This window comes from Gossypium raimondii, chromosome 5, assembly GCF_025698545.1.
Source record: "Gossypium raimondii isolate GPD5lz chromosome 5, ASM2569854v1, whole genome shotgun sequence".
NCBI classification, from domain to species: Eukaryota; Viridiplantae; Streptophyta; class Magnoliopsida; order Malvales; family Malvaceae; genus Gossypium; species Gossypium raimondii.
Window position 1 is genome coordinate 8589347 of NC_068569.1, and position 19240 is coordinate 8608586.

The following is a 19240-nucleotide window of genomic DNA, read 5'->3' on the forward strand; positions in this document are numbered from 1 at the left end:
ATTATAAATGTCAATTTTGTTATAGAACTGATTCTTTTCTATAGTAGCATCTTGACTCAAAGTTTAGTCGAGTTAATTTAATTTTACTCTTAAGTGAAATAAAAATAATAAATTTTAATTAAGATATTATTTCAATAAAAAATTAAATTTTATATAAAAATATAAAATAATATTTTATTAAATGAAAATGAATTTTGATAAATGAAATTATATTTGTAAATCTCACTAATTAATATTGTTATTAATATATTATAGTTTTTATTTCAAAATTAAAAAAATATATAATATGAATCTTAAATGTTATTGTAAATGTCTCCTATGTTTTAGGTGTATAACAGTTACTTTTTGACAGATAAGAGTTTTTATAGGGGGGTTAATAAGCAATGGACTCTATTACTGTTGATTTATTTATTTGTGAAAATCTTTTACTATAAGGTCCTTTGGAGACTTCTAGATGTTGTCTATTATTAAGGGGGATAGATGTAACAATGTAAGAGGAGAAAGAACAAATTTTCAACAATGGCCAATGGGCTACCGGTTGTGAAGACTACAGTCGTCTCCATTCATAAAACAGGCAACTCTTTACAAAATGAAATATCCCTTTAACATGACCAAGCAGAACCAATCCAAGATGCCTCTACGTAATTACAATGAGACAATTCCGAAGGTAAATTCTATCTATTTGAGGTCATTCTCATCCAGGGCTTCTTCCTCACCTATAGCAGCATTGGTCTTAAACGCAGCCACGTCACCTGTAGGCAACTTCCTCGCAAGCTTTATGATCTGCACCCACTTTCATTTCAGTCAAATGTCTTGCAATTGGCTATGTCTGCTTTGCAATATTAACATAGAACTGTAAATGGATAATTTAAAAGCAAGCCAGATTGTGAAAAAGATTTGTCTCAAATAATGATGCAACTTGAGGAAACAAACATAGAAATTACCCCAGTCCCCGTTACCAGAAACAGAGCTCAAATTCAGTACCCTCAACACCACCACATGTTTTTTCTTTAATGCCTTCCCAGCCATCGGCTAACTCAATAGAAGATAATATGCAGAATGAAAAACATATTCTGATATCTTTTTTGAACACCAAAAGATAAATGTTAAGCAAAGGAAAGGAGGGTGGGAGCGCTCTCGTTTGTGCATCCCACCATCCCATTCCACATTTTAGAAATATTTTTAAAAAAAAATTATGTACTCAACTTCACCAGGAGAATGTCAAAAGAAATGCAATTGGATTACATAGTTAGGACACAATAATGCCAAAGCTGCAAATGTTACCAAATTCTTTGCACTTGAAAGTTTAAGTGTAGCCTAAGACTGCACAGTTTTAGGCATATCAGATCTACCTTAGATGTGTGATTTAACCCAACTGTAACATGCAGAAAAAGATGTAAAGTCCTTACACTATCCTTCACATTGTTGTAAGAGAGGCACATGCATGTCCAAAAACAACAGTGCAAATGGTAAAAAATATTTACCACACTGTCAAGGTTGGTGATAGATCTTGACTGAGCCACACGTTTGATTTCTTCTACATCACCTTCTTTGTAAGCAGAAAGGAGTTTACCCGCAAAGCGGTTCTGATCACTTCTTAAGAAAGCATCAATCCTGAAAAAAAAATCCAAGGATAATACTATTTTAGATCAGCTTTTCTTAACCCAAAAGTCATAATTCAGGATAAAGATAGACCCCCAAAAAAAAAAAAATCAAAGTCCTTTTGATTTCTAGACGCTTTCTGCTACAGCACTAATATTAAGGATCATGTAACATATTTTCAAACGGCAGAGTCAACATTTGCATTAAACCCAACCATTCAAATGCATAAAAGTTTATTGAAGAAAAAGAAAGGGACAACATAATTGTTGAATTTTTTATAGTTAACAATCCAGAAACCAGTAGCTATCCCATTAGCAAAGCAGTATGTTTCACTATTCTTGTTCTACTGCTTTACTTCTTTCCCAAGCAAAGCATACAACCAAAACAAATGACATCCATGAAGATTCGTGTCTAGATTGAGGAATAAGAATAGAATCTGCACCACCATAATTTGGTGATAGTAAACACAAAAGTATCCCAAGTCATCAGTGTAAAGTGAACTGATAATTGGTTCTGCACTTCTCTTTCCTCTTCAGGGGAAAGGAAAGAACTGTATAAAAGGAAAAGAAAAAGGGAATTTACTATCCAGTAAGGTTCTAGGACCCCAGAGCAGATAACCGATGCTAGTGGTTAGGTGCCTTTGATTGACATGTAAATGAAATACATGTTGAGAAAAATCTCACATTAAAAACACAAAAATAACAACATGCCTTTGAGATAGTTTTATCATAGGTATTTAGGACATTGAGGGAAGGTTGTTTTCAGTTGCAGGGGAATCATGTTTAACTGCAATGAGTACCCATATATCACTTGAAAGATTGTTGTGCTAATAAGATCAGATACTTGTGAACCACTTAGCACATCACAAGATTAGTAGATACACGAGAACCACAAAACAACAATGCTTAGCGGTTCAAAAGAAGTTGAGAAAGAACTGTGCTTACTGAGAACAGTCATTGTAGCACTTCTCTGCTTGCTTTAAGTCATGAGCATAAAGATACACGATCACTGCACTAAGATACGCCTGAAATTAAAGAAGCCAGTAATGTCATTGATAAAGCAGCCCTTCAATAATAAGAAGAAAGCCAGTGCAAAACATGTAAATGGAAAAGTAGTCACTTGTGCAGCAGACAATAGCAAATGAGATCTACACCTATAATGCTTCATCGGATTAACTTAGTATCACACCTGTATAAGGATATTCTTTTTTCGATCCAAAAGAAATATAAAATATAAAATAAACTTAAGTAGAACTGTGTTGCATTCCGCATTATTTAAGTAAGAAGCATTCTATTAGGTTATGATTGTTCTCCGGCGTGGAAGCTTCACAGTACTTAAAAAATCTGATTAACAAGTCAGTTTGTTGGTGAAACAAGTATCTGACATATAATATACAAATTGGACATTTAATATGTAGGGAAATAATTTGGGTGCAAAATATGATGTCACACCTTGCATTGACTATTTGTAGCATTGCACTTATCAGCTGCTAAGCCCAATTTCAAAAGGAAAGCTACAGCATCTGTGTACCTGAGGATATCAAAACCATAAGTGACTCCTATCCCTACAAGGTTTGCTTATATGCCTATGAAAAGATTTCCCAAATTTACAGGCATTCCAACACATGAATCCAGCGCATGCTGCCAGTGGTAAACATAGACTAGTAGCATAACTAAACTCTACAATTAAAGGCCAACAATTGCTTGAAAAATAGTAGCAACAAAATGCCCTAGCTTCAGTCTACTCAACTAGAACTCCCTAGTTCTAGAGTGGGGTCAATGCAACATAAATGCATTTGGAAATCCTCTAGCGAAATACGAAAACAAAAAGAGTTTCTTGTTCCCTATTTTAACTATGACTTAATGTTCATATGCTTGCAAAAATAAAATTCATGGTCCAGTTTTTGTTCCTGCTGCTCTTTCATTTTAAGAAATAGCAGTATTAATGTTACGAATATATTGGAGCATAAGATGTAAAATGGTGTTACTTTCTTTTTCTCAATATCAGTATCTCAATATATTAAGAAGATGCAAAAGCTTACTTCTCAAGTTTTACATAAATATTAGTGACAGCATGATATAGATCAAGGGCCATCTGTTCCTTTCGATCATCTTCAAGAAGAACACAGGCATCACTATACAGTTTAATGGCATCACTAGGCAAAGCATCTTCCACAGCACTACGTAAGACCAAATAATTAAGAAAGAAAACCACATAAGTAATGGTCATTTCGATTCATTTGAAAATAATTCAAAGTAACAAATACACACATAACGAAGACAAAAAAATATTGACAACCCTCCTCGAATATTCATTTGAATGCATATTCATTTGAAATTTCAAAAAATGCTTCACATCCACAATGCTGGGGCTATGCACTGAGATTCTAATATTTCCTCTTTGTTTTCTCTTCCTCGACTCTTTACCATCCAATTATGGATTTCATGTTTTTCAATGGTGAGACTAAAAATGAATGCTACTGTTTCTGTTTTTTTCCATTTTCATGGCTATTCAGGCTTTTAATTTTGTAATTTGTAGCCTTCAAGGAACATTGTTCTAGCTTAGCTTGTAATTTTCATGGTATGTACCCTAGTGCCTGTCTTATAAAGGGGAAAAACGGAAGGTTGAATTATGTTATTTAAAATAACCAAGAAAATATCATGAAAAAATCCGGAAAAAATAGTGTAAAAGCAATGTCCATACCGGGCAGCTTTGGCGAGTGAATCCGATGCAAATTGTGGTCTGTCACACTGCATGTATAACTCGGATGCCTTTCTATAAAAGTCAATAACTTCAGTCCAGTTGCGTAGTTCCTTTGCTAGTGCAGCAGCAGACTCCATGCTTTTAGCTGCATCCCAGGGACTGATTTTCTTATAAAGGATGTCAAAAATGATAAATATTTACTTCTTCGGTACATTTGCAGATCCATTAACAAACCCTCTTTTATCTGGATTCGGAGACCTATCGAAGTCTTTCAAGTTATAATCGTTTGGGCTGGGCGAAGTACATATATGGTGAATTGCAAAACATGGATTATAATAATAAAGGATACGAGGATAGCATCTCTCGTCCTTTGGAAGCTTTCTCGAATGCCAACTTAGCCTTCTCATAATCTTTGGAAACTCGAAATCCATTGGCTACAAGGAACATGAACATCAATGAACAATGACATTTGCAGATTGGATTTTGATATAAAAACAACTAATGCTATTTTTAATGACAAAAATCTTAGATGTTGAATAATAGTAAAAAGATAGCATTACCAGCTTGTTCATACAAACGGGTAGCACTTTCCCAATCAGCACTCCACCTTGTAAGGCTTAGCGTTGTTCTATAACAATAACACACACACATGCATATATAAGAGTAATACGTTAAGTACGTTTTTTTGAATTCAAGTTGGAGGATAAAATTTGATTTTTCCATTTTTTTGCTTTTCCCCTCCAATTGATTTGATAAAATTAACACTACAAAGGATACGATTGGATTAAAATGTAAGAATTATGTAGAGGAAAGGAGGCTTACAAATTGTCGGCTTTGGAGATGAGCTTGCCGGGATCGGAACCGGACATTGCGTCGGAGTTTCTCTAAATGGAATTTGATTGGATTTCCTTTTATGAAATTACACCTACACAAGCATTAGAAGTTCATAACAAAAAAAAACAGTTAATGTAAATTTTAAATAGGTAGTTAAAAACATGTGTAATTAAATAGTTTTTTTTTATTGAATTCGCATATTTCTAACTATGTTCCAATTTAAATCATAAATTAGCATAATGATCTATTTAGCCCTCAATTTTTTTAAAAATGTTATTTTAACTTTCCATTTAATTTTTTTGTCCTTTTAGTCGTTGAACTTACAATTTTTTAAATCATACCAAAATGAATTGAAAAGTTAACATAGCATGCATGTGGATTGCACATAGATGATATGTTAGCATTTAATTAAGTTTTAAAATTTTAAAATATTTTTTATATTTTTAATATTTTAAAAAATATTGATGTGTTACCCACATGATAATTATGCTTATGTCACATAAACAAAATTAAAAATAGTTAAATTTTCTTTCATTTTAAGGTAATTTGATTAAAAACATAAATTTAATAGCCAAAAAGACAAAAAAATTAAATAGAAGATTATATGATTTTTATAAAATTTAAAGGTGAAATAAATCCTTATGTCTTTAAATAAAATAAATTTTAAAATATCAAATCAAAATAAATCCAGATAAACTCATTTATTGGCCCTATCTACATTTTCATTTATATTTTTATTTCAAGCTATAAATTATAATAAAATTAAGGGGTTTTTTTTTCAGAGACAAATGATGGAATGAAGAAAAAGGCAAAATTTAATGCGATACCAAATTTTAATAAAAAAATGCAAATAAAGTGAGACCTGAATGCAGATACTCTTCACTAATAATAGGAGAGACATTTAAAATAAGAAAGACATTTTTTTGAGAATAAAATAAGAAAGGCATTTAAATGTTGAACGCAAAGTATTTGAGTTTATATCCGTTAATGAGAGTCAAGTATCGATTTTTCTTTGGAAAGAATAATTTGAAAGCTTCAATACCATCATCGAGAAGCATTGAACGGTTGGAATCCTAACCTTGGACAAAAAAAGTGATTGGTCAAATTATTGTTTTAATAATAGAATAAAATTAATTTAATATTGTATTATTTTGAAAAAAATATAGAATTGGATAAGAAATTGGGAATATGAAAAGCAAATTCCTTATATAATTTAATTAAGTTATTAATCAAATAAATAAGTTACCGCGTAAGAAAGAAAGCGAAGGAAAAGAAAAGAAAAGAAAACAGTATACACAACACAAGACCCTCTGTGAGTCCGTTTGTTTGTTCGTTCGGTTTTTTGCAAGAATCGAATCGAATCAAAAGATGGTGAGCGTGTTCTTGGTTGGGTTGGTTGTTGGGGTGTTAGCAATTGTGAGCTTGGAAGTGGTGGTATTCTTTTTCGTGTTAAATCGATTGAATCGAAGGATCAAACAAGAATCTCTTGCTGCCCTGAATCCTCCTTCCCAACCTTCCCTCGATTTCGCTTACAACAAGCAGGTATCTCCCCCTCCACATCCATGGCGTCCTTAGTCTTTTTCTTTTTGCTAAGATTTTGAACTTGCTTGCATCTTGTGTTTGTGTTAGGGGACTGTTTGGGTTCTTGAATCAGAAAAAATTCCAGTACCCAGAGAGCAGAAGCGGAAAAAGGACGTGACTTTGGAGGTTTCCCCTGCTCGAAAACATGCCAAAATCCAGGAAAAGTGCTTAGTTTTCACACATTCTGATGCTTCCCGCACTTCTGTTCCCCTTAAGGGATGCGTCATTGAGGCTGTTTCCGCTACCAATTTACCCTCAAGAAAATGGTATTCTGCCCCTTTCTTTCACTTTCTTACTTAAATCTTCAATGTCCATGTATTTACTACAATGATTTTTTTTACTTCAGTCTCAACTCTCAAGCCTATCCGTCCCATCCTTTTGTTTTAGATTGTAAGTTCAAGTTTTGGGTTTTCAATCAAGCTTTTGCCAGCATAACAGTGTTCTCATTCTTAAGAGTTAAGAATATAGATGCCAGACTTGGTTTCTCTCCTTTCACATTCGTACAGTATCATTCTGGTATCATATAGCTTAATCAGTTGTTCTAAGTTATATGCTTCCAATATATTTTACTTTGCTTCATTCGTTTGCCCTTGTATGAATGGTTTGACAGGGCCAAGAGATTTCCAATAAAGGTGGAAAGCAAAACTTCGGCCATCTACAATGGAAGTAAAATCATTTACCTTTATCTGGAGACTTCTTGGGAGAAGGAGTCATGGTGCAAAGCTCTTCGTCTTGCTTCATGCGAGGATAAAGAAAAGCTGAGCTGGTTCACTAAGTTGAATGAAGACTTCCATGCTTACTTGTTATCTTTAAATGTTGGATATCCATCATTTATGAAACCCTCTTCAGGTTTCATTGCTGAGCCAATGGATAAGGGAAATAGAAGTGATGGATCTTCATCAAAAGTTAGGTTATTTTGGAGAAAGCTTTCCAAGAAGGCTAAGCCTGGAATGGAAAATAAAGGAATTTGGACATCTCAAACTGCCCGTGAAGATAGAAAGACTTATGATAAACAGCAGCCATTCCAAGATTCAGTCACAAACAAGGTACCAAACAGTTTGACTGAAGAAAATATGTCATGTCCATTTCCACAAGGTTTTTCTCGTTCAGTAAGTCAAAGTACTTCTGTTGTTTCTGATGCTGATCTGGAACAAGACAAGTTTAGTGTCGATGAAGGGACACTCTGCTGGAACTTGTTAATTTCTCGAATCTTTTTTGATATCAAAGGAAACGCAGGATTGAAAAGTTCTATTCAAGCACGGATTCAGGTTGGATGATCACCAAAATTAATCTCTTTTTTTTTTTTTTAATTGTGTTCGGTATTGCCTCTTCATGTTGCTTGGTGGTTCATGTATTGCATTTTGGGATTCAGTCCAATCTATTCTTTTGACTCCCTGAATGATAAAATAAACATATTTTCTGCTGCTAGGTATAGTTCTGTGTACATCTTTTATTATTTAAAAAAAATGTTTCTTGACTGCTCGATATGTTTTCCAGCCATGACAGGGGAAAAAGGAAACCTATTTTGTTTGCTTCAAGGGATTTATTTTGAGTTTCTTGATTCGACCTCTCCTTTATTAGTACAATTACCTGCGAAATTTGGTTTTTATCCAGTATTTTGGTGTCGATGTAGGTTACATTTTTCTTGAGTGTACTGTTATGCATCACTGTTTTTATTTATATGTTCAACGACTCTTTTGCCCTCTAGGTATTCATCTAATTAGTTCCTTTGAAAATGAATTTGAATGCACCTCGAAGATGGTTCTGATTATTTTTATGGTTTGATATAACAGAGAACATTGTCCAATATGAGGACCCCCAGTTACATAGGTGAAGTCATTTGTACTGATTTAGACATTGGAAGTCTCCCACCTTATATCCATGCAATGAGGCTTCTTGCTACAGACATGAATGAGGTATGGGCATTCGAAGTTGATGCTGAATATTCTGGTGGAATCCTGTTAGACGTTGAGACAAGACTTGAAGTTAGTGACCAAGATTTTCAAAAAGGCTTAGTGGACTCAAATTCAGAACCAAATTCTGTTGAGAATGTCTCTTCAGACCTTCTTGAAGGCTTTGAACGTTTTGGAAATCATTTGAATCTTCCTGAAGAGGATGAGGTCGACCCTAAAGTTGGTTAGTATAACAATGATTGTTAATTTATGACGTGATTATGAGAAATGTGGATTTCCATTTATGTTAAAAGCACTTGGACACAGACTGGTGAAGATCAAAGTTAGCACCTTCTGTAGGAACTGTAAATCACAACTTGAAAATTTTCCTAGTCAAAGGTCACCAACATAAGCCTAGTGGTCAGCTTTGTCGTTTGAGATCCAGTAAACCATGGAATAGTTATGCAAAGGAGAATTGGCAATTAATTGATATGAGAGGTTTTCCCTTAAAAGGATTTATACCTTTCAAGTCAAAGCTAAGGTGAGACTATTGTAGGGCAGCTTTGAGGGAAGGGTTTGAGAGTATGTAGCTAGCGTTTATAGCTGAACTATACTCTCAAGTTATTGTAAAAAACAGGAGAAATAGAATATGAAGGGGGAAAATAACAGAAATAAAATACCCTATGCTTCACACTAGTGCTCTTTGGTTGCATCATTTGAACAATATCAAAGAAAACCTAAGCATCACATGTAGGGTTTGTTAGGAGTCACCTAAGGTTGATTGTATAACAAAGAAAGAGTAATACAAACATAGGCTCCTGTCCATCCTAATGCTAAAAGAACTCGACCTGGCATTCGTAGTGTGGCTTTAAAGAAAATATTCTCTTTCAAATGTGCCTCTTCTATAGTTTCACCTGATTCATCAAAGTATAATTCTGATTTGATCCTCTGCTTGTCTGTTTCTTCTTTCTATTAATCTGGCCAGGGTAAATTCTTGCTATTTTTATCATTTGATTTCACTCTTCGGATTTCAGATGGTGTAAAAGGCTCTAAAGCTACACCAACAACAAGTTGTGTTTCTCGATGGAAAGCTGTTGTAAATTCCGTAGCCAAACAGGTTTCACAGGTTTGTGTATAATCTCTTCATACAGATAGGTGTTTTTGCTTAGAATATCTCATAAAAATGGCTTTCAAGGGTTATGAAGGTATTTATGTAATCAAAGAACAAATTCTGAATGTTAATGCAATCTTAGTTCCGTCGTCCCCATTTATAATTTCTCTAAAAATAGATAGTTTAAGATCCTGCAAACTGAAAAAAATGGAATATTATTAAAGCTGCCAATTGAAATACTGTCAACTTGGTATTTTAGGATCAAACATAACCTGTATTTGAAATTGCAGGTGCCTTTGTCTTTGTCGATAAGGATTTCATCCCTTAGAGGAACACTACGGTTATATATAAAGCCACCCCCTTCTGATCAGTTATGGTTTGGCTTCACGTCCATGCCTGATATAGAGTTTGACCTTGAGTCTTCTGTTGGGGAACACAAGATAACTAGTGGACATATTGCTTTATTCTTGATCGGTCGGTTTAAGGTATGAATATCATTTGTTGGATAGAGACATGTTACTTGGTGAAAAACATTTTTCTTCCTATTTCATTTTATTCATTGGACAGCTTATTTGAAATTTCTGCATGTTCGCTAGAATTTGGCACACCACCTACATGGAAAAGTAAAAATGGGTATTTTTGAAAAGGAGAAAAAATCATGTTTTGAAAGAGAAGAGGAAGTTATGTGATAAAACAATGTGGATTATTTTCTCAATTTTATTTGGTTTTAAAGTAAATTTATCTACTGAGTTGACATTATTTAACTTGTAATGAGGAACTAAGCAGTTGACAGTGACATCCATATAAATAAAATTCCTTCGCCAACAGCCTTGACTAACACACCTTATGTTCCCAAGTAAGGAGAGGTGTTTAACTTTTCACTGAATTTTATGAGCTCTTTTTTACCTGATACACACTTTTTTGACAAATAGAAAAATTCACGGTGAGTTTTGCTTTACCTCCTTTTAATTTGTCAGGGTGTTTTCTCCACATTTATAATCCCTTGGAACCATTAGTCTCTTTCTACTATGTTATTAGACTTTTTGGAATCTTAAGATTGAAGATGATATGATTCTTGATTCTGCATATTATTAGTTGTGTTGGCTAAAATTGCCCCTTCAATTATTTGTATAATATTATTTCATCTAATTACCTGCATCTTCTTACAAGTCCATTCATGCCTATCTCAAGTATGTTCCCTTGAGATATGATCTGATCATTAACTAGACCTACCTTTCAATCTCTGGGCATTGCTTCAGCCATCAAAAACATAGAATGAGCTATTTGCCACAATATTCTTGCTGAACTTTGGCATTAATACAATGAAAGAAAACTGCCAAGTGAACTTCAGCTGATGCCTCCTTCATTTGCGCAGGCAGCTATACGGGAAACAATGGTGCTCCCCAACTGTGAAAGTGCATACATTCCTTGGATGTTAGCAGAAAAAGATGATTGGGTCCCAAGGAAAGTTGCCCCATTTATATGGCTTAATCAAGATGCAGCTATGGATAACAACATTGCGCGTGCAGCTCAATGTCCTCAACCTACTGAAGCAAAGGAAAATAGTAGGAAAACCTCGAGTTCTCCTGCAGTCATTGAGTCCGAAGCCTCATCGAGCTCTGCAGCTTCTTCTTCTGCAAAGAATAGGTCCTCGCAAGATCTAAGAACTCCCCTACTTGCAACTGATGAACCACATGAAACATACCAGCAGAATAGAGCAACTCCTGATTCTCAGTCATCATCTAGGTCTTTGAGTGAGTTTGAAAGGCAGAGTGATGTGGGTGATGAGAATGATTCAAGGCCAAAGAAGATGGGGAGGAAGGCAAGAATGATTGATTTGACTAAGAAAATGGGAGAGAAATTTGAAGAGAAGAAGCGTCACATTGAAGAAAGGGGTAGGCACATTGTTGAGAAAATGAGAGGACCTTGAGACCAACTGAAACAAATAACTGATGGCATTCATTCTTTGAAGCTCAAAATGACTGTAAATGTGAACAGGAGGAAGTCAGGGAAGAACCATATCAATGGAATAGTTTTATTGTTATTATAGGATGGATGAGCTTTATGCGGGTTATTCCTTAGCTAATTCAATTACTTTTGTTCATCAAATACAAATATATATGTTGGGACTTGTTATACATTGTTTATTAGATGTGCTTCATTTTCTTACATTTTTAGTTCTATAATACCAGTACCTTCCCACCAACTTTTTTCAAACATAAATAATTTTCCTAGTAATTTACTCACTTGAGAATCATCTTCAGTATTTTATTCCCTTGCCTTGAAAAACTTTTGTTCTTGATTCTCATGCATGCCTTACGTGGAACATGTGCCAGAAGCAAAAGGATGGATAAAGTGGGCTAAATGAACCGTTACAATTTATTTGATCTTTGTATTTATAGATTACAAAGTAATTTTATGCATTTACAGGATAAATTGAATGAAAAAATTGGTTAAATCCATAGAAGCTGAAGGAGGCGAAGGAAAACCAACACAAAAGAACACCCCATCCCACACCAAAATCACAATTTTCTTATTCGTCAGCCGTTAAGAAAATTTTAAAATCACTGATAACGGAATGTTGAGTTTATGGCCTTGGTCTCCAAAAAGTCCAATCCTCCCAAAGCTGGCGACAGAGTTGTTCATTGTTGCATTAAACATTATGGTCAAGATCTGCTTCTCTCCCGTGCCAATAAAGAATCGAGTTGGAGTGACCTTCACTGACACCCCATACGGAGCACTCCAGCCCACTTTGTACGTTTCATTGCCAGCAATGTTGGTCACTGTTCTTTCAACCGTTTTAGATTGCTGCAGTCTAGAAATGGTGATTGATGGCAGGTTGAGGTCAGCACTACCAATCGTCGAATTATAGACCCAACAGTTTTGACCAGTGTAATTCAAGACCACTGGACCAGAACCATTGATGCCACAAAGAAAAGACATATAATCTTCATAAGCTGCAACAAGCAAGTATAGAAGATAAGATTGAGGTGCACATACAACTAGTGCAGAATGTCTCACAGAAAAGTTATTTTAAAAAAGCAGAATGGCTTACTTGAATCCAAGATCAGACCCGGATCGAGAGCTGCCGTAGCATTCACAAAACCACTGCCCATGTCAAATGGTGTTGCTGGAGACTGGTTTACATCAGGATTAGCATAAGCACGCTGAGCCATTATGGGGCCACCACTCTTGTCATAAAGAGAAGCTGTTGTCGAAAGTGCAGAGGCGATGGCTGCAGGACTGAAATGAGGAAACTTTTGCTTTATCAATGCAGCAAGCCCAGCAATATGAGGAGCTGCCATGCTTGTTCCAGACATCATTGCAAAGCTTTCACCTAAAAAGTCAAGTTAATTGTTTAAGAATAATGCAGCTAATATAGAATTTTAACTGAATTATCCATTACTTGTCTATTTTAATACCTTGGAATTCAACTGAATCTGTCCCAAGGGAACTCCAGGCAGCCCATATCAAATTTCCAGGGGCAACCAAGTTTGGTTTCATTATGTCTGCATCATCTAGAGAACTGTCTTCTGGATCTGGTCCTCTGGCCGAATAAAACATAACCTTTGGAGCAGTAATGCTGTAGTTTGCCTTCAGTCCACCTGAAATGCTTGCAACTGCCCCAAATCTAACAATTTTCCTTGAAAGCCCATCTCTTTCCAAAGATGAATTGTAATATTGGAGTAAAATCTGGTCACCACGATCATAATATATTAGTAAATTCTCTGGTTGCGTTTGAGAGAGTAGACCAAATTCTAACACTGCTAACAATTTATCAGATATTTTAGAAAGAATTCCAGATATCCCCCCCCCCATATGCAATTAAAAACAAAGAATCAAGACATTGAAAAATAATAATGATAAAACTGCATGTGTCTTCACGAAAGATATGTAGAACATGCACCTTTGAATCATCTGGGGATGGAATTATGATGCCAGGTATTTCCAATGGTGTGGGATTAAGCTGAAAACCAATTACGTAAGGATCCATGTAGAACACAACTCCAGCTGCACTGAGGTTTTTCGCAGTTTCTAAGGCCTGCTTGATTGTAGAGAGTCCAAGCACAAATCGGATTGAATAGCTACAGATTAACAGGTTTCCTTGGATAAGTTCCTCATTGAAGTTACTCGAGTCTTGGCATTCACCAACATACATATCATTGGCAAGTATTGTTTCATTGCATAGCGCATGAACTGCAGAAATCAGTGTATACATTTGATCTGTATCTGTCCCCGCTGCCAAAAAGAAGAGGAAGAATGTAAGCATTATGTAAGCTACTAATAATGGGTACACTGAATGGAATTTATATTAACAGCAATTGCATGCGTCAATCAATGCGTCAGTCAATCATAAATTTCAGGAATGAAACAATCAGTCAATGAAGGGGAAGAGAGGAATGTACAACAAAAGTCCTGCACAGAAGAAGAATATGCATGGAAAAAAAGCTAAAATAACAAAACAGTATAAGAAAAAATACTGAGTTTGGTATAGCCATAACTAGGCAATACCCCTTGTGATGGGTGCTCATACAAGTATTAGTATTAACTGTTCCATAACTGTTTGCATAATTGAACCAACTCCAGGATTCAACAATTTATTCTACCCATTGCACATGTTCATTTAAGCTGATCTGACATCTATATCACACCAGCATGTATAGTATCAACACTACAATGCACCATTCATATGAAGAGAGTACAAAATATTTTACTTGTATCAACAAATACAATTTGTAGAAAAGGTATAGATGAACCGTCGATTTCAACATCTCTAAAACATGGCCCTACTTTTGCCTCTTCTGTTTCAATTAAACACTTCAAAAATGATTAACTTCATAATATTTCAACATGGACCACAAATTTCCTACTCTCAAATAGCAGACCAAGCTCATTCAAACTAAAATTTGCCTGAAAATCCAATGCTTCTTTTTTCTTTCTTTGCTAATTTGTTAAAGCATGCATAACAAATAAAGAGCATATAATCCATCAGACAAGTAAAGGAGCTAATAGATTTAAAGGTGAACTTACGTGCAAGTCCAACTCCAGGAATAGTTACATTGTTTCCAAGGATGATGGAGTTAGCATATGCTCTGTCATGAGAGGCAGCACCAACAGTGAAGATCCATGGACTGAAAGAAGACATGCTCTTAGGTGATGGTCCAGTATTGCCAGCAGCTTGCACAACAAAAATGCCAGCCTTGACAGCTGATAGCAATGCCATATCAATGGGATTGAAAAATGTTGCAATACCAGGTGGACGCCTGTTGGGAGTTATGGATAAGCTTATTATGTCAATGCCATCTTGAGCTGCCTGCATTTGTATCATGATAATGCGATTATGGACATCAAAATGGTTGCAAAGAAAGGAAGGATTCCTTATTTTCTCTTTAGCTAAAAGAAAATCTTGCCCAAGAAAACCCCTTATTTCCAATTGAAATCCTGCCAAAGGACCTAAGAAAATATTCCTAGTTGCCTTAGGATGCTGCACTATGCCTTTCATTTCCTTTATTGGAACAGATTTAACAAAAGGGCTCCTTCCAAAACAAAGAAGCCATGTCAATTTGGTGCAAATGTAAAAAATGAGGCTTCTTGTAACAAAGGATATACTACGTGTATAGAAAGAAATTTTTGCAATATTTTAGGGGAAAAAAATCAGATAATGTGGTTCAAGGGTTTTAGCAAATCAAGTCCCTCTAAATTTTCATAATCCAAATACTACTCGGCACTTCCATTTTCAAACTATGACGCACCTGGTCTATGCCAGCAACTACATCTGCAGCAAATCCTCCAAAGCTCTTATACAAAGCCTTGTAAACAGCAATACTGGAAAATATGACCATATAATTAGTATAATTAAATAGAAATAACAGAAAAGAGTCCAATGCATCTTTATAGTAAACCTTGCTCAGAAAATTCTGCTGGAATCATGTCCAAGACTCAGCAGCCAAACTTCATCAGAATGAAATGACTCAGGAATTTGTTCAATTTGTTAAATAATAGTTCTATGACAATTGCAAATGACTCATGCTCAAAGCGTGAAGCATTATTTGCTCCGAATGGGAGGTCTTTTTCTAAAAAGTGGGGTTGGGTGTAGTGAGGTAGTTTTGGTAAATAATTGAAAACTGAGATTCAGTTTATAAACTTACTGTGAACGAGGAGCCATCCCACTAGCATTTCCAAAGTGGTGCCCAGCTACCACCACAGGAATCCCATGGTTTCCTGCAGCAACAGAAGCTGTGTGCCTGCGTTAATATTATATTCATTGCCAGCATTAGAATATTGAGTCAAAGCCAATAATCACCCATAAGCAGGTAACCAGAATTTATTGCATATCATTCAGCATTGACAATATTGTGGTGTTTTCCAACAACATAAGCCCGTTGTTCATACATTAAGTGACAAGAAGGTTGTCTATAGTATTTAACAATTATTCAAGAAAAACAACCATATTTCAGATTTCAACATCAAGCAATTTGATTCACGTTATCATATTGTGTAAACAACACAGACATTATTGCATCAGAAAGAAAATATGATATTTGTTAAAACAAATGGCACTAAAGTGGACAACAGGTGTGCAAAGTAAGTACTAAACTTAAAATTCTAGAGAAAAGTATGTCACTCTCATGAAATTATCCATAAGCGAGGAAGGAGGGAAGAATAACACATAATATATTCAAAGACAGTTCTTCCACCAGAAAAGAGAAGGATGATCAAACAAGTTTATTCGTCGCATATAGAGTTTACAAGGTTCTCGAGGAATTTGAGAAATGTATGGGAATCATGACCACAAGATTTACAACCCTGATAAGCAGAATTATATAAATTCTCATAATAGCATCTTTGGTCTGGCAATATAGAGAACTTGCAAGTTTTTTGTAGCATAAGGAGCTCACAAAGTTTCTACTATTTTTCTAGTAAATTCTCATAATAGCATGTTTTGTCTAGCTGAAAGCAGAATAATTAAATTTAGTCAGATCTGCAGTTATGATATAAATTTTCTAATGTTAAGTTTCTATCTAAGATCCAGTAGTTGAAGTTGTTCCTTCTCTCCCTTGCAACTTACAGCAATTTGATAATCAAACTCACAAAAGAGCAACAAATATTACTAACTCAACAATGATCCACAAAAATGAAAAAAGATTCACTCACGTGCCATGACCATCACCATCAAATGGTGATGCATAGTCCTGAGATGAATTGAATATTCCTCTTGTTATAGCAGATGCTGCAAAATGGCGTGCTCCAACAAGCTTCCTATTGCATGATCCAGACGGAAATTCCCGGGTCACCTCACAAACACCAGAAAAATGGGCTGGAACTGGGTATGAATGCTCAGATATGTCATCAGCAAAGCTGGGATGAGTTGGATCAATACCAGTATCAATGAACCCAATTACAATTCCCTCTCCAGCAGTTTCATATCCCCCTTGCTGGGACCATGCACCCTTTGGCAGACCCAAGAACTGTGGAGTATGAGTGGTTGCAGTTCTAACAGAGAAATCCAACACAACATTTGCAACTTCTCTTCTCTTTGAAAGCTTGTTCGCCTTAGAAATAGAAGAAAACAACTAAGTAAGATCATTCTGCCTAAATTATAAGAAATTTCTCAAAAATTAAATTAAAAGCTTATATGCATCTGGGACACCAAGAGCCTAACTGATGTGCGAAACTACACCAAGAATAAAAGTCAAACATATTTTTATGTACTTAAAATGTATAAATAAATATTATACTGAAATACAATAATATTCAAAAAAACACTCAAAAGCATGGTGATGACAGCATATGACAAAATGATGGCTAATTATGAGGAATGTTGATTGATACTATACCTGTTCAGGGGTGACAAGCACAGCAAAGCCATTAATCAAGTAGTGGTAACTATACAACTTCAGATATTTCTCCCCCCTCAAGGCTCTCCTTAATAAAGAATCATGAACTCGAGAAATATACGAACCAGAACTTGGATGATATCTTGAATTATTCCTAAATATAAAAGAATACGATCAAAACAAAGAATCAGTCAATTGTTTACATCTCCAAACAACCTATAATTATTCAAGAAGAACAAAGAGATATATGCAGCTTGAGAGAAGTGAAAAAAAGGAGAACAACAAACACAATAATCAGCATTCAGCAAATTATAGACAAATAATTGGTTATTTAAGAATGTCAAATGTCAACATGGTGAAGCTGAGGACTTCCCCTTTTTTTCACAGAATGTGTATCTGAAAAAGTATTTTGCAAGTACAAATAATAGTTTCCGTCTAAACAAAAAGGATGGAACTTTTTCTTTTGGGTTGTAATTAGTAATACTAATAATTTGACCAGAAAAGGGAAAACATTTGCTAGCTTTGACAATTACCCAAGTCCCACAGAAAGAAACAGAAGGACCCATTCTTGTTTAAAGAATAATTAACACTCAACACCCCCAAAAAAATAACACTATTAGAACACAGATTTACACTTCAAAAATACCAACCAAATATTTTAAATTGTTAAAACAAGGACAAAAAGAACAGTTAATTTCAGGGGGGAAACCCCGTTAAAGAAAAAGAAGAGTTAAATTCTATGCCTTGGTTTGTGAAGCCTGTTTAATCTCCCTGAAGAAGAAGAAGAATTATGGTGGAACCCATGACCATGACGATTATGCCTTCTTAGCTGTTCCTCAAAGTAATGAGCGGCAGGAGCTTGCTTGAGAGACACAATGTAAACAGCCGTAATTGCATCTGAACTCGAATCCGCCTGACTCAGAGTGTTCACACAAAACCCAAAACAAAACAGCAACAGCACCAAATACAGGCAATAAAAGTTGCCCATTTTGAGTGAAAACAAAATCCCAGATTTTAAACCAACCAAACCGTCTCACTGAAAGATGAAACAAGAAGCAGAAAGATCAGTAAGCAAAGAGGGACCTTGGTAATGTATGGGGTTTAGGGCTGTGTGTTGAAGAAGGCAAAACTAGCGGTGAAGAGGATAAAAAAAGAAAGCCTATCCTTCCTTTATGAGTGAGGAATGTGAGAACAGCTGTAGTTGAAGAAAGAAAGTGCAAAAAAAAGAAAAAGGAAAAAAGAGCCGTTAATTAAGAAATACTGGTAGTTCGATGGAAAGAGTTGAGAGGGGGCACTGACACCACCACTTGTTTTTCATAAATTTAATTATATGAAAGAAGGGAAGGGTTAGGAAATAGGATTATAACTCTGAGGGGATGGATGGAGACTGGAGAGAATCTATAACTTTTCTTGGATGCTGTGCTTTGTTTTTCTTAACGTTCTTTTTATTACTATTATTATTTCAACTAATGTAAACGTTGGTTTTCTTTTTGTTTTTCTCCATTTCCAATTCTTGGTGCATATAACTATGCCCTACCAACGTCACTCTAAACAAAAACCTTCTTCTAACCTGCTTTCCTTTTTCATTTTACTTCATTTATGCATCTGATTTGTTTACTAGTTTAAAATAAAAATCATTTTTATTTATTTTATAATTCATTTTAGTTTTTTACTATCAA

General features: G+C 35.1%; 3 protein-coding genes across 3 annotated transcripts; 1 reads left to right on the forward strand and 2 right to left on the reverse strand.

The window, feature by feature from the left end:
* Nucleotides 1-386: 386 nt before the first annotated feature.
* LOC105765985 (gamma-soluble NSF attachment protein) lies at nt 387-5255 on the reverse strand. Its single transcript, XM_012585276.2, has 9 exons — nt 5128-5255; nt 4866-4933; nt 4655-4739; nt 4306-4464; nt 3644-3781; nt 3054-3132; nt 2547-2626; nt 1485-1614; nt 387-783 (listed from the first exon to the last, which is right to left on the reverse strand). Exons 1-9 carry the CDS (start codon nt 5172-5174, stop codon nt 679-681), a joined length of 891 nt encoding a protein of 296 aa, XP_012440730.1. The 5' UTR covers nt 5175-5255; the 3' UTR covers nt 387-678.
* A 1125-nt stretch (nt 5256-6380) lies between these two features.
* LOC105768763 (uncharacterized) lies at nt 6381-11894 on the forward strand. The gene is made up of 7 exons (XM_012588918.2): nt 6381-6681; nt 6769-6986; nt 7331-7988; nt 8514-8856; nt 9647-9738; nt 10014-10208; nt 11099-11894. The coding sequence occupies exons 1-7, from the start codon at nt 6508-6510 to the stop codon at nt 11651-11653; spliced, it is 2235 nt and encodes a 744-aa protein (XP_012444372.1). The 5' UTR covers nt 6381-6507; the 3' UTR covers nt 11654-11894.
* A 185-nt stretch (nt 11895-12079) lies between these two features.
* Nucleotides 12080-18899, reverse strand: LOC105768762 (subtilisin-like protease SBT2.2). Its single transcript, XM_012588917.2, has 10 exons — nt 18305-18899; nt 17562-17715; nt 16879-17276; nt 15873-15968; nt 15477-15549; nt 14755-15037; nt 13631-13962; nt 13146-13416; nt 12779-13060; nt 12080-12680 (listed from the first exon to the last, which is right to left on the reverse strand). The coding sequence occupies exons 1-10, from the start codon at nt 18547-18549 to the stop codon at nt 12271-12273; spliced, it is 2544 nt and encodes an 847-aa protein (XP_012444371.1). The 5' UTR covers nt 18550-18899; the 3' UTR covers nt 12080-12270.
* Nucleotides 18900-19240: the final 341 nt, after the last annotated feature.